The sequence below is a fragment of the Hippoglossus stenolepis genome, chromosome 1 (assembly GCF_022539355.2).
Source record: "Hippoglossus stenolepis isolate QCI-W04-F060 chromosome 1, HSTE1.2, whole genome shotgun sequence".
Lineage (NCBI taxonomy): Eukaryota > Metazoa > Chordata > Actinopteri > Pleuronectiformes > Pleuronectidae > Hippoglossus > Hippoglossus stenolepis.
The window spans coordinates 30,543,242-30,559,373 of NC_061483.1; the positions used below are offsets into that span (position 1 = coordinate 30,543,242).

Consider the following 16,132-nt stretch of genomic DNA (forward strand, 5'->3'; position numbering starts at 1 on the left):
GTTTTGTGTATTGGTCATAGCAGTGATATAATGTATATGCAGTTTGAACAAAAATGGTCTTCAACATGCAAAACGGAAAAATAAATACTGGTATGTTCCATTAAAGCCAAACTGCAGCAGGTTTAACCTCTTCATGCCAAAAACATTCACACGACTTACAAGTTACACTGCTTTCCACAGAACATTTTTGTTGTCAGGATGAAAAACAAACTGAGACAGCAGTAAGAAAAGTCTTCACTGAAACCCAGGTTAATGCTAAATAAGCACAAACTATTCATGTTTTTTACATAATAATCAAGAACATATTAAATCATGATAGATTTTATTTCTAAAATAAGAGTTAAATTTATTGAAAATAATCTCAGTAGCAGGAAAAAAAAAATCTAATTCTTCCTGCTCATTAGCCCTGTTCTTTACTAATTAAATTAAACAGAATCAAAATCAATAAAAGGGCACTTCAATCCATCACGTAAATGGTCAGCTGCTGTTTTAAGTCAACAAGCTTGGTTAAATCAATAAACTATATAAGTGTGTGAGACCTGTTAGGGATATGCTCCAGCCTGTGTTTGGGCAGTATGGTCACTGTTGGACTTCTGCCAGATCCAGCCCCACTTCCTCTGCTCAGGTCCGCCCGAGATGCCGATTGGGTGATGGTGCGGATGCTGTTTCCGCGACGAACAGGCGACTGAAAGTTTGTGACACTGCCATTCCTTCGGGGGGATGGCGTGTGGATGGAGGCCTCTTGGCTCGTGATGTCACTCTCCTGCTGGTCCAGGTTTTGGTCGGCAGCAGCCTCTGGAGCCTGCAGTCTTGCTAAGGAAGGGTTAAATGTCACAGTATCAGCATAAGGGCAACTGTTGGTGATGTCAAGACTCTTGAAGAGATTATGACCCACACAAGAGACCTGATACAACACCAGAAATACCTGCAGCCATCTGAAAGACTTTCTTCTTGTCGTCAGTTCGCTCCTGAAGAGATGGAAGAAAAATTCCACATTTAAGAAAATGGTTACACCAGTGAATATCACTCTGTCATGTTAACTTTGGCACTCAACAGGACGAGAGTTTTTTTATTCATAGTTATTTTATTCTTAAAAATTAAGTTTATTTAATTATGATCATTATTGACGATTATTTTTTTCTGTCAATGGACCAATCACAAACATTTTTACGATGAGACAGTTTCTCATGTTTATTTTTGAACTGGAAACGTCTCACTGGAAACTGAACCAATGGGTGTATATATATATATGACTCCAAATACATTCTTCTCAGTTGCATTTTGCAGCTATATATATATAGCTGCAAAATGCAACTGAGAAGAATGTATTTGGAGTCATATAGAAAACTCGAGGAGTTCAGTCATTAGAAACTCACAGTCTGGAGCTGCATCCTCAGCTGGTTGTTGGTGAATTTGAGGGATCTGGCTATGGCTTGGAGATAATATATCAGCATGCTGAAAAACACACAAGGACAATTCAGAAATCAAGTTGGCAGGTTAATTTGCAGTCATTTGCACATAAAGGGCCTATCTTAAATCCAGCACAAAGCAGCATCAAGCGTGACAAAATTCCATTGCCCAATTTGTTTTTACATTTCTTTTTTTTTGTTTAAATAGCAAGTGCTCTTGTACCCGTTTGAGAAAATGGACTTGTTGGACATGCTGGTCTTCAAGTGAGGTGTAGTCCGCCACATTGTTATCCTGAGGCAGCAGAAGCCTTTGACCAACAAAAACCTGGTCTGAAGGGAGTAGTCACTATTGTGAAAACTACCTGGCAAACTAGCTGGCAAATCACCCCTCTTTATATTTGTCCATCAAGATGCAAACTCACCTGGCTTTTAAAGAGAATGGGACATTGCACTCTGATTGGTTTACTGTTATACACACCCCTGATTGATTAAGAGACAAAGTGCAATGCTTTTGAACCATGCACTTAGATTGTTTAAATTGTGGGTGTGTGTGTGTGTACAGTCTCACAACAGCAGCAGCAGTGCTGGCAGCACTACAACAGGGCTGGTGACGTAATTCATCACGTTACTGAACCACAGGGGAAAGTCACTGGCCACTGTCTCAGAGATGATGTCATAAATCTTCTCTTGACCACTGCAACAAAAACAAAATCACTTGTAATTATGATAACATGTGGAAAAAACATAAACACAACTCCAACCACCAACAATATTCAGTTTAGGTTTTTTTCACCTTGGCATCATATCTGCTGCCTCTTACCAACAACTTGCCATGTTACCCTCACTGCCAAATACAAAAGCTGAGATCCCATATCAGCTTGAGGGCAGGTACTTTGTGACCTGAGTGTGAAACACTCACAACAAACGCCTGCTCTATTAAATAAAGACACAGCACATTTAAAACACATTAAAATGCCCATGGCACATCTTGAAAATGTCGGTATAGGGAATGTCTCACAACTCCCACACACGGTCCTCCAGTATCATGTCAATAAATCTGTTAAACCTTGCAAAAGTCGATACAGTACATTGATGTGTACATATAACGATGGTTTAGTTACAGAATGTGTGTGACATAGGCAATGAGTTTATTTTTGTAAAATACAAAGACAGGATGCAACTGTAGACACAGACCTAATGTATTGAAATCATTATATTATATTCTAAATGTTTGGCATATATTCCAGAAAATGAGGAGAAACTATTGAAAATTAGTCTTTGGGCTAAGACTGGCACATGTTAAAAAGACAAGCAAAGACAAGAAAAAAAAGCCCAATAACCTTTGAGATTCTGTGACATATGATTCAGTGTAAAAGTGATTCTAAACAGCTTAAAATCAGCTGGACAGCTTGATGCCATGTTAGCCTTAGTCCATGTTAGCAAACTGAGTTTCATTGACAAGGAACTCATGTCATCGCAGTAAATAAAAGTGTTTACCTGAATGGTCCACAATGCTGCGATGGTCTGTATCTGACTATGGCAAAGATAGTGGGCAGCATGCACAGAAACAGCATGAAAAGCAGCATAGCCAGGTAGAAGTTGTTTGATCTGAAAAAAGAACATGGAAGAAAGAACAGTTTTATTATTTCTATTATTTTCCAACCTTTGGTCTAGAGCTGCTTTAAAAGCCCTCTGCTGAAATTCAAGTTTATATGATAAAATGTTTCCATCCACTCCTATGATAAACTGTGTGTGCTAACTCCTTTTCACTAGTTGTCATGACTCCTCTCGCTGCCCTGTTTATTGTCGCTCTCTATTTGCCCACCAGATGTCCTCATACCCTTTCTCAGTCGCACAACCTCCTCACCTGTCTCTCACCCAGTCTTCACTCCCACAACCACCTCATCTGTTTCTCATCTCATTATAATCAGCTCACAGTACATATTTCCCCCTAGTCACTTGTCATTGTGTTTAGCATGTTTTTGTTTTCTTGCCACCCTCCTCTTTTGTGCGTGTACCTGTTAGCCTGCTTGTCAGCTTCTATCATCACCATCTACTTCAGTAAAAATAACTGAACATTTTCAGCCTGTCCCCGTCTGTGTCTGCATTTCCTCCTTCCTGTGAGATCTTTTCTTTTCAATTTTAAGTTGTTACTGACCTCCATACATCGTCCTACCATAGGACAGATGGTATTCATACTGTTGAAGTTGAAGCTGAAGCATCACAGTGACATGTTTATAGATATAATAGATATAAATTGAATACAGGTATAGGCAACTGAATGTGTAAAGCTCTATTATATATAAAATAGATCTGTTCTCAATTACTTGGAAAAAATTCTCATGAATAAAAACTCAATGCCATGACAGTAAATATTATGTCATTATTATCCTGTTATTATCCTGTGTGTGTGTGTGTGTGTGTGTGTGTGTGTGTATGTGTGTTTGAAAACAATAACTCAACAAAGCATGTACAGATTTTCATCACACTTAGTGGGATATAATATTACTTGGGAGGATAATTGCAGATGATTAACCTTTATGACATATGGTCTGAAACACACATATTCCAAGATATTTCCACAAATAATTGAGAGACAATCTGCAGCTTAATATAAATATCATATGATAAGTGACATCATAATGGAGTCAGAAAATGGCTTCAAACATAGTTCAAAAATGCATTTTTCCACAAAGCTCTGCATCCTATAGGACTACAGACACGACCTAAAGCTTATTTAGATCAAAAATGGAAATTATTTTGGTCGGAATTATGTCATCACTATTACGTAAAAAAAATGAAGCAATTGAAGCAATGACATTGTCACAAAATAAGAATATCAGCATTGACTGATTGGCTGTATACAGTGTGCAGGGTATATATAGCCTCTCCGATGCTTGTCATTAATACGTTGCTTCACTGTTATATTAATGTGTTATAAACATACTAAAAACATGATTGAGCCTGAGCCAGAAAGTTACGTCAAGTATCCTGTTTTAGTTCCTGCATTTCTCATTTTGGTCTTCCGACACTAGACTACTTCATTAATAAAGAAAGATCACCACATTATGACCAACAGAAATACTGTCAGTGTTAAACACATTTAAGTGTCTCAGCACTGTAATTATAAGCAAAAACCTTTTTTTATCATCAGCAATGTGTCAGTATCAATCTCTGTCTTCTCCAGGAGAACTGCATTTAATGGCTCACATTAAATGTGCTCTCAGCTGCATGAGTGTGTGTGTGTGTGTGTGTATGGCTGCTTGGACTTTTCACCACATCTGGGACTGACTGATAAGGACTGAAAGAGCCACTGACAGCCTTGTTACATAAATCAGAGTGGGTTGAGCACTGCAGGCCTGTATATCAGTGTGTACGTATGCATATAATGCACCATAGGACGACACACTGATTTGTCACTATCGCAGCAGAGCAGGAAAATGGAAACAAGAAATAGCTTGAAAAACCAGGATAGATGCGTGTATGTGTAATGATGCTGATTCAGCTTCATCAAAGCATGGAGAGTTCAGTCATGAGGATGGAGTGTGTGACGCAAGAGAAATGGTGGACATAAAATGACCTGTCTTTTTGTTCGGTGATGTGTGTAAGCTTTAAGACAACTATAGAATTCCATACATTCCTCCTCTGTCCATGTGTATATGATTATGCCTGTTTTTCACCTTTCTCTTTTAAGTCATTAACCATAGACATACATTAAAATATATTATATGTGTCATTGTCCAATGGTTCATATGTCAATGTCACTCCAATATTAGACCGGACAAAACTAACCTGACTACTAACAATCATATGATAAAAACACATTTAATATTGAGATTATACAGGATCCAAGAGCATTTAGTTCAAGTAACCTAACACTGAAACGCACTCTTCTCTTCAGCATCTAGCAGGGATTATATAGTAACTATAGATTCTAAGTAAAACTTGATTCTACACCATATAGATCATATTGACCATAATGATGATTGGATGAAATTCAAACGTTACCAAGCTTTTTGTTCAACCAAACTGCAGCTCCCCTGATGTCAAAATTTGAGAAAAAAAGTCTAAATGTTTTTAATGAGCATAAAGTGATAGTTGAAAAAATAAATTGTATTCTTAAAAAACCTTGGATTTAATGCCATTAATTAACCACATTATTAGAAATTATTGTACAAATTTAATTCTAGACCTTAGAATTTGCCCTTAATACTGTACATTATGACTTTATCATTGTGACACATATAGCTCCTCAAAAGCTCTGCTGATCCAGGACTAAGCTTACTTTCAATTACTCAGTTAGAATCTAGTGAATTCATCTGCAAATAAGGCCACAAGGCACAGAGAACACAACTATAATAATAATAATAATATTAATGTAACCTTTCAGTCCAGTCACCACTGGTTGTGTGATAGGGTTAGATAGTTACATAATTTGACTTTACGGGAAATTTGAAATGAGACTAAAATGTCTCTTGCACTCTTATGGAGAAATAAACATAATCACATGTTCCTACATGTCTGTTAGCGTGTTAGTCAGTAAAGTTCAGACTAATCATATCTTTTATATTAATTCTTCATTTATCTGCGGTGCTAATCATTGTTAAACAATTAGCCTGCATGCAGTTTAGGTAAGATGCTGAGCAATAGGGGTAATCATTTTTTGGTGTGACCAGAAACAGAAAAAAATACACTATTTAAAATATAATAAAATACAACCCCAAAACAGCAAAAATGTGTGTGTGTGTGTGTGTGTGTCAGACCTAGAGGCTCGGAACACCTGCTGGTGTGGAACATTACAGGTGAGGACGGCCCAGCTCCTCAGATACATCAGACCAATCAGCTTCATCACGTTGAAGGCAGGAAGACAGGGAGAGAAAAACGCTCCCATCCTGGGTGGAAGGATTACAAAAGTCAGTACACACACACACACACACACACACACACACACACACACACACACACACACACACACACACTCGCTGGGGTCACAGTCCATATAAAACCCATTATATCCAGTGGCTCATTGTTTCATTTCATTTCATTGTGTTCATTGTTGCAAGACGACGTCTCTGAAATGAGCTGAGGAAATATAGTCGATCCAGACACGGAGGTGTAATGAAGAGATCATGGAGGGCCACAGTCCTTTAAATAGGGTCAGGGAGACATACCAGCAGAAGCCATACTATTAATGCTGAATTAGATCCTCTATTACACACACCACGACAAGGTAGTGCTGATAGTAAAACTGTCTGGAAAGATGTCCTCATTTTTCAGACCTACCAGATCATTCCTTGGTTGTAAATCAGATGCAAGACATTCTCAGCTATTTTGAATTCTCCATATTCAGGCTGAGGAAAGACAGAAAAAAGCATGAGTGTGGTGTAGTTTATGTTGTTTATTTAAACACAAATCTTTCAGATATTAAAACAGGTTCATGTCAAAATATCATTTCCTCAGTATTTGTGGCATGGATAGAAAAAAGTAAAAAAAATACTCTCAGGATAAGAAAAAATGGAACACTGGTACAGTTAGGAGCGTATGAGCTAACCAAAGTAAACATATTTTGTTCTGTACCCAAGCAGAATTTAAACACAGAGTTAACACTGTTATTTGAAATTTTTGTAGCGACCCAAAGGAAATTTTTCTAAAATTATGTAGAATATTTAAGTTTGATGGAATTGTAGCAAAAAAGCAAAAAAGATATTGAGGTTCATACACAAATCTAATTAGTTCTTAACCAATACATACAAGTGATTTAACAGGATGTTCTATATTCACTATTATATTATATTACATTATATTCTTATGTCTGGAAAAAAAACCTCAAAAGTAATTTGAGAACAAAACAACTATGTGCATGTTCATGTGAGCCTTTTTTTCATAAGTCAATTTTTTCCGTCAGAGTACGTCACAATGAAAGAATTTGGTTCGTCCAGTTTTACATGTCAACATTTTTCACGTTTTTAAGCTCAAAGAGAGTAGAGAATTAAAAGTCACTCAGGAGAAAATTCCCCTCGGGAGTGCTGAGTTTGTTCTATAATCAGTGTCGTCTAATATCCAGGCCAATGTGTTTCTGTTCAACACCTTGTAACAAAAAAGACATTGAAGACATTATTAGCATCAGACAGCAATAAATGGGACAGAAATTAAAAGGGAAATGAATGTGCTATATGCTGAAGAAAGGCAGTCTACCTATATGAGAAAATTCTAACCTTGATAAAAATCACTGTGCAGGGCCGGGTTTTTTCTGATAGCAGTGCTAAATTGCAAATTAAAGTATAGGTAACTTATATATACAAAAATAAATAAAACCTTACCCAACTACACTAAGTAAACACTAAATAACAGTTTCAGTGCTTAATACAGCAAAATACTCCAGCTCCAAACTCATCTTGAATTTTCTCCCCAGCACCAGGGCCAGGACATCCACTCTACCAGCTGATGTGCTTCACATGGGCTCACAATAATGTTATGAGTTGGAGACATGTGTGTTGCCACCAGAGTTAAATGTAATGTTAGTACTAGACATGTGCTGTGATGTTACCTGTAAAAGGGACAAATACATCAGTACATAGTTCAGGCATTGAAGTCTATGTTGTGATCTGGGACCTGTACTAGTTCAAGTTACCCAGCTGAACTCACGATGCTGGTTATCAACTCGATAAGTCAACCCAGGTTTGTGAAAAACACTTTTGTCAGTTGTCTGTAAACAACAGACAACTGACACACGGCTGATCTGCGGCCAGCGCAGCCAGTGAGTCCAGATAGTTCGGGGATCGACAGTGAAGACTGCGAGATCGACCGGTAGATCGCGATCGACGGGTTGGCGACCACTGATCTATATGGTAATTTTGGTTATAGTTATTAATCTAATTATTAATCAGAGTTCCAAATTTGTAGTGAGTACTTTCATGAGACTTAATCAATACATTTGCTATCTCTCCCTTCCTTTGAAGGGTGGTGCCCCGAGGTAGCTTTAATTATTTAATATTCATATTTTTAATATGAATATTCAATATTTTTCTGATAACCAAATTTATTGAATGCCCAAAGGCAGACCATTTAATGGTGTCATGCTTAATGTATGATATGCACAACATAATGGTGCCCCGTGTGAGGACCGTGTGAGTACAGTTGGCAATAATTCATAATTATGCAATATAATATTTTTCATTTTGGGCCAATGCTAGAAATAAGTGGAATCATGAACTTTTCAGTCAAGCCAAAGGTTTGAATTCAATTCCACTAGTCTGCCACTGGAGTAGACATTCAACTGCACTTACAAACAAGTTCATTGTGGTGAAATTTAATTTATTCATAAATTCACTGATTATTAATAATTAATTATTCATAACTACCACTTTAAGTCTCATAGTGTTACGCTAAGAGATTGCTATCTTTGCTAATAACTCCAGTTGAATATTCTTTGTTGAAATTTTAAGAATTTCTTTTAACATTTGAATATCACATATTCAATGTTAACTGGTCAAGCTGTAAAATGTCCTGTAACTGTTAAGTACTGTAATTAAGACATAGCATGCCACCGGCCCTATGTAACAGAGCTTGTACCTGACAAAAGAACAATACAAAAGTTAAAATAAATGTAATGGGGTCAATCCTTAATAAAAAGCTTTAGCTAAAACAGGATAGTTTTAGCAGTGTTACTTTACCAGTTATGCTTACATATCATTGTAGATATAAAATCACAGCTCTAATTAACCTGACAGGACGGCGATGCCTATAGGATGAGGGGAGTTGGCGAAGTTTATTTAGGGACACCGTAGTCGCTCTCTCGCTCTCTCTCTCTCTCTGCACGGCCGGTCCTGTGAGGAAGTGTAGCGTGGGCGCAGCAGGTGTGGACGCAAATTGTTTGTTGCGAGCCCAGCGTACAGCTGTGTGTGTGTGTGTGTGCGCGCCCGTGTGTGTGAGAGACGGCATCAGCGTCGCCATACAGGCACGCTGTAATAATCTCAGCGTGTACACACAAACTAATGGGAACGATACTTGTAAGTAATGCGCCGCAACATTTATCCAGAGTCTATACTATTGTGTCTGTGACATTAAGTGTAATTGTCCTTTTCCTGTTTTAGTACTTGTCATCACGACAATAAGGACGGCGTGGGTCTCTGCTTTATTTAAATTAATTGAAGGTATGGCATAACGATGTGTTTTATATTTGTAAATGTTTTTAAACATTTTGATAAACTTGTTTAATAATTGTGTGACCTAATATGACATGTTTGTTTCATAGGGCTGCCTTCTGGCAGAATATTTACGGTCACTGTTTTTTCCCACATTTAGATTTCATTTAGATTATTTGGCCTTGTTTAGATTTAGTTTCTTTCTGATTAATTGGTTTGATTTCTGGTTTCTTTGTTCATTTTATTTTGTTCTTTGTTCTATGGGTAATGTGCAATATGGTTGACGGGTACTGTGCAATCCTGGTTTAATGGCTTGAATATTGGTGAGTTATTGGCTCCGTAAACTAGAGGCCCTCTTCTGTTATTTCAGTGTATAATATCGCTTGCAGTGATAATCCACTGGTGCAATCACACCAGTGTTGGGATTCTTAAAGTGTGCTGTGTTTGTTTTATGCATGATATTTTAGCTTTGTTAAATTGGGTCTGGAGCCTTTAATTTCTCTCTTTTTAATCTGTTATTTATATCAAGTATAGGCCAGTACTCCCTACATTGCACATGATCCTGTGCTGTTTGATCAGTCTTTTTAAATCCTTTGTCCAACTTGAATAAATTGTCTATTTCTGGAATCATCAGCCTCCCGTCCCGTTTATTCTGGATATATGTGGTGAACCCAATTGGCATTCAACTGTCACACTAAACTTTTGACCACTACATAAAGAAAAGACTATTAACATGTAAAATGTTTAGATGTCAGGCTTTTATCCTGGTTGATCTCTTATGTTCAACTTAACCTGTTCCGGAGCAGGTTAGCCGTTAGCCAGCATAAGTTACCGTGGTGATTTACCCTGATAAGAAGTGAATGAGCTTCGAAGGACTGAAAACTCAGTTAACCTGAAGTTACCCCGATAACCACAAATCCCACTGGTCTGGTAGGTTCCGGCCATGAAGGAACTGGTGCCTGATTGACGCTGGAATCCGTGCTCAACCTTATCGATGAGTGCCAGTAATTTAGATTGCTTGTCCACTTAAGAATGAATCTATTCACACAACTGGCTCCTGCATGAAGCATAATGTGTTTTGAGAGCAATAATGGGACTTAACAGAGACTTTTTTGGTTTAGAAGAGAAGTCCACAGGGTACCTTTAAAGGGAGAGTTCAACATTTAGTGTGACTGTCAGCATCTGGTAAGCTTAGCTTCTCAAAAAGATTTGAAGCAAGGTGCACCAGTAAGCCTGCCTACCAGCACCTCTAATACTCCCTAAATAACACATTAGACAGTATGTCATTTACTTATTCTGCACAAAAAAACATAGTTAAACTTTTTAGTCTGGTAACTGATTAATGAAAGAACTTTAAAACACAAAACTGCACAACTTACAAACTTGCTCTCTAAATCCCAGCAGCAGCAGTCACTCAGGTAGCGGACCACCAAACCTCTGATGAAGTCAATGAGCAGAATACTGGCCACAGTGAAGATCATGTCAATGATGGACAGCTTCAGCATCTCCTGGTGACACACCACAGACAAACGCATGTCACATCATATACATATGCTAACAGTGTGCTGTTCATCTCATTATTCACCACTCAAGCCTAAAAGCTTCTGTTTGGTTCTGTGCTTTATAATTTACAGACTGATAAAGCGATATCCTCATGTCTATATTTTTGCTGGGAATCTTTAGCTCAGTGAATCGGCCTTGATGCACATTTACTTTTCGTTAGCAGGTCAAATTTGGACCTCAAACCTGCTAAATTAAAGGAATTTCAAAACCAATCAGATCAAAGTCACTGAAACAGCATTTTGACAAGAGAACACATTCAGATCACAAGAGACGGTGTGCAATCTGTCTGTGTACAGCAAACATCTTCATTTTAAAGGCAGCATTGACAGAAACACAGACATTTTGTAAATCGTTTTTTAAATAAAGTCACTTTAGATAAAGTCCTTACTCTAACACACATCTGAGTTGTACGACTTCTTAAGATAGGTTAGAATTTGTTTGACCTTTTCAACTTTTCCAGGACCTACTTTCTGTTGATGAAAAGTGAGATTTACCACATGCATGAAATATGGTGTGTAATGATCACAAGACAGAACCTGTCCAACGTAGGTCTCCCAGCATGGGTCCTGCTGGGAGCGGGTGTTCCTCTCAAACAGAGCTGTCTGGTTGGGGACAGTCCCAGAGACGCTCCGGCTGCTGTTGGTGACTTCCAGCACCGTGGCGATGGTCGCTATGGTGCTGTTGCGATGTTCAGACAAAGAGATCTCAGACACCAGGGTAGAGAGGCTGTCTATCTCGGGCTGAGAGATGGTGGCCAGGAACGAACTGGAGTCAGACCAGTTACCTGTGCTCACTTGAATCTGGATAACAAACATGGTACCACATACAGTCTGGCATGTGATAGCAACTTTGAGATGCAAAATCAGTAACACAAGATTAGGCATATCAGTCAATGCAGAGCTTGAGACAAGGTGTTGGGTGTATACTGGTGTACTTGGAATTTAGACAGACTAGCTTTTTGTCTTTATGCTAAGCTAACAATGTCCCGACTACAGCTTTGCACTTAACACACAGATATGAGATTATACCTCTTTTTATCTCTCACTAAGAAAAAGTACAAATCATAATCTACAGTATTAACAAATTAAATCATACAGTGTAACATGGTTTCCCTCATATTAATTAGTCATAGATTAGACTGTAGCCATGGTTTTTGTATGTAATCACTTTGGATTTTTGTAGTTTAAAGTAGTGGTAGCAGCTAATAAGGGGCGCTGGTGCACCACCCCCTCCATCATCTTGAGACAAAAAAGCCGATATAAAAATGTTAAACATTGTTTGAATACATAATAGTTTAATCGTAAAATACTCCTAGTAGACCGTAAGAGCCTGTGAGCATTCAATATACGTTGTTTTCAAATTGTACTTGGTTAATTTTTAAGTCTTTTATTGCTTCCCCTGTTTGCTTTTTGTGAGACCTAAAACTCTCTCTGAAAAATGCACATGATATCTAAAGCTGCTTTCAGATATGCACTGAACTCCACAGATCCTCTGTATTTTCTCCGGAGACAGTGCATGTGTGAACACAAATCTCCAAGCGAGGTCCTGCGCAGTTTCTGCAGACTTTCTCTGCCTGCTTCCCCCGGCTAAATAATGAGGATTTGTTGGTGTTGTGAACGCGTCTGTGCAGAGAACCTCACGCTGCAGTGTGCATGTATGAAAGGCAGACTACGGGTAAACTCCGTAACCAATTCTTTTATCCGAAGGTCATGTCTGAAAACGGCCAGATTAACGCTGTGAAGAAATTTCTTCAATTTTGCCACATACATTCACTTGGACCCAAACATAACCTGACACAATGAATCAATTAATATGGACAAAGGTCAAGGTGGCAGTGAAAACAAAAGACCTTTTTGGTCATAACTTAGGAATTTATACCATGAAAAAATCCCCTAATATCTTTTATTAAGTTCCTTCAAAGTGTTCACATGATATGAGTGTAAATTTCAACTTGACTGGCTTGTGGAAGTATAAGACCACCAGGCAGCAGGTCTAATGTAATTTCAATTTGGGACAACTAACAAGCGGGATTGTTACAACATGTGATTATATTGCTGCCCCTACTGACTGCGTTTACATTACAGCCACATCTCATGAGTGGAGTGGATTTTAGCATTAGTGTAAAGATGATGGACAGAACTTAGAAAGTAAGCCCCAGGTTTTCAGAAAAATAAATACATTTTATTTTTCTATATCTACTATACTCACAGCAGAGCTCATAATGTTGACTTTATCAAGGAGGGCAATAATTAGGCTGTAGAGATTGCCCAGGTATAAAACCAGCACTCTGTAAACACATGAAAATACGATTAATGTTCAGTAAGGCCTGTAATATATGATATAGTGTGTCAATTAATGCTCTGTGTCTGGTTGTTGGAGTACCTGGCCAGCTGGAATCGCAGCGAGGTTCGTGGGTGGTACATCTCCAGCTGAGCCACGAGCTCAAAGGCAGACGGAGCAATCATGGTGATGAGAGAAACGACCACACTCACCTGAACAGAGGGTTGACATGAGGGACACTAACATGAGTTAGTCCAGTATCCTTCATTTAGAGGAGATTCACCAAACTTTGGAAAGTCTTCATTTTCTACCTCAAGGAGCCCGTGTTTTTCACCCCTGTCTGTTTGATTGTTGGTTGGTTTATATGTTTGTTTGTAAGCAAGATTACACAAAAACTACTGACAGATTTTCAAGGAAACTGGTGGAAGGATGCGGTATGGGCAGAGGTGGAAATTAACAAAGTAGAAATACTTTGCTACAGTACTTGATTTTCCTGCCAACTTGTTACTTTTACTTGCTAGCCTACATCTTAACAAAAATATCTGTACGCCTCTACTCCTGACATTTTCAAAACAGGTTTGTTACTTTCAGTTAAATTCATTAGAAGGGAATTATTCGTTATTTTGTTTATTTTGCATCATTGAGTGCCGCATTCCTAACATCAGGACAGATTTGAAACTAAATGGAGAATAGCACAGAAAAGACGATTCCTTTTTGTCTATCTATCAGTGCATATCCCGTACAACACACGGAACACGCCAAAAAAACATATCAAGATTAAACAGACAAGAGGAGCCTCAACTGTGGTGAAGTGCAGTGCATGTGTCCATGAAGGAAAGGGAAGAATATGTATACAACTATGTATGTGTGTATGTATTTATTTAAATGTATGTATGTACAGTATGTGTACATATGTATGTGTGTTTGTGTGTATGCATGCATGATAGAACAGCAGGTTGATAGAAGAGCAGGCTCTTTGAAGTAAATGTAAAGATGACACTGACAGATGGAAGCTTCTCCACTGTCATTGATTTCTTGGAAGTGTATTATATGCTGGATAATCTAATCAACCTAATGATGCTGAGGATGATGATGTCCGCTCTGCTCTGCTACCTCATTCTTCTCCCACAGCGTCAGCTCTGGCTTCTCCTGCTCCAGCTTCTGAGAACGGTCCACCACAAAGTAGATGATGTAGATGCTGCCAGCCAGAGACAGCAGCACCAGGATGTTGGCTAAGATGCGCAGACTAATCAGAACTGCCCTTAAAACACACAGAAACACAATGATCGGATTGAGAGCACACATTTCATCCATGAAAACCTGGAAGTTCCCAGAAATTCGTAATAGACAGCTGCGAAACTCTGCTCATGTTAGAGCTATGCTCTCATTTGCTGCTTCTGTTGCCACCGTAACTGTTCAAGTAGCCTTTCAAAGCCCCACCTCTACCCCACCTTAGCCAAGGGGGGCAGATATTGTTCCTTTATGTGGGTGGTGATGAGGACAGAGGTGCGCATCTTTTACTTTCACATAATCATCTACTCCACTCAAGCTGACTGACTTGTCGCACATAAATAGTAATGAAACATTTTATTAATAAATAACACATTTTGTTAAAATGTATTATTTATGAATGAAATATGAATCCATCAGTGATTTTTATTTGTTCATTTAAAGATTTATTAATACATTTGTAAAGACATTTTTGAATGCATAGTTTTATTGTAAAATGAGTTATTAATTAAACAAGACACTTATTTTCATACCTTTTGTCAAAGCTTTTAACTTTAGTTGTGATGTGTGTGAAAAGTGTATAAACATGCTGGGTGCTGTAAATTAGCAGGACTGATTAAAGGGGAAAGAAGCACCGAGGCTAATGAAGTCACTACTCAAGAGCAAGTGCAAAAACATGCAAAAACACAAATAAAATAAATACACCTACAAACTTGTGTCCTTCTTCTTTTCTTGCTCCTCGACAATGGCCTCCTGTGCAGGAAAACATTTTATTTTTTTATGGAAAACTGCTGACAATCACAGTGTATAAAGTCAAGTAATATAAAATATAAGAGTAACTGCTTGAAGGGTGATTCAATCTATATGTAGGAGTACCTACATATGTTCATTTCACTGAGTATGTAGTTTGAGTGTCTTTGTGTTTTTCTGACCCTGATGTTGTTGACAATGGCGGCTCCCTTGCTCTCTGCAGCTTCTGGGTTTCCTATCAAGTAATCCCAGGCACAGAAAACCCTCCAGCAAAACGTGAAGTTCTCATCAGAGGCACTGGCCAAACTCAGACGAGAGTTCTTGGCCATTCTGCAAAATCAGGGCAGGAGATATGTTTAGGATAGTGATGTAACCAGGTATCCAGTCAGTTGACCAGTCCAACACTTCAGAACAGGATAATGGCTTGGTTTCCAAGGAATTTGAGGAGATAGTTGATCCCAAGAGAAACAAATATTCTGTGACATCCCTTCCTCTGGCATCATTATCACAATATATTTATATTTCTGGTCTACACATAAAATATAGTATCAATATCTATCCTAATGGGTAGATTGCTGTGGTTTTACAAAGCATGGTTTGTTGTTTCAGAAATACATTATTGACCTAAATTGATTTTTTCCAGGACAAAGCCACTGCTTACTCCTCTACTATGAGCAGATCTGATGTTTGCAGTGATCCATATAAAATAAATGATTTCACTACTTAATTATTTTACAATCAATGCTGGTGCAGCCT

General features: G+C 38.2%; 1 protein-coding gene across 1 annotated transcript in view; it reads right to left on the reverse strand.

Annotated features, from left to right (window-relative positions):
• The window catches only part of LOC118107183 (transmembrane channel-like protein 3), a 36,569-nt gene that overhangs the window by 1,518 nt on the left and 18,919 nt on the right, over positions 1–16,132 (reverse strand). Inside the window, exons 8-21 of the mRNA XM_035155624.2 lie at positions 15,559–15,706; positions 15,336–15,379; positions 14,510–14,657; positions 13,499–13,608; positions 13,325–13,403; positions 11,653–11,916; positions 10,933–11,061; positions 6,693–6,760; positions 6,173–6,301; positions 2,907–3,017; positions 1,978–2,103; positions 1,377–1,455; positions 926–968; positions 540–813 (exon numbers count right to left, since the gene is read on the reverse strand). Of these exons, the coding sequence (XP_035011515.1) occupies positions 540–813; positions 926–968; positions 1,377–1,455; positions 1,978–2,103; positions 2,907–3,017; positions 6,173–6,301; positions 6,693–6,760; positions 10,933–11,061; positions 11,653–11,916; positions 13,325–13,403; positions 13,499–13,608; positions 14,510–14,657; positions 15,336–15,379; positions 15,559–15,706 (1,752 nt within the window). The remainder of the gene's footprint in view (positions 1–539; positions 814–925; positions 969–1,376; positions 1,456–1,977; positions 2,104–2,906; positions 3,018–6,172; positions 6,302–6,692; positions 6,761–10,932; positions 11,062–11,652; positions 11,917–13,324; positions 13,404–13,498; positions 13,609–14,509; positions 14,658–15,335; positions 15,380–15,558; positions 15,707–16,132) is intronic.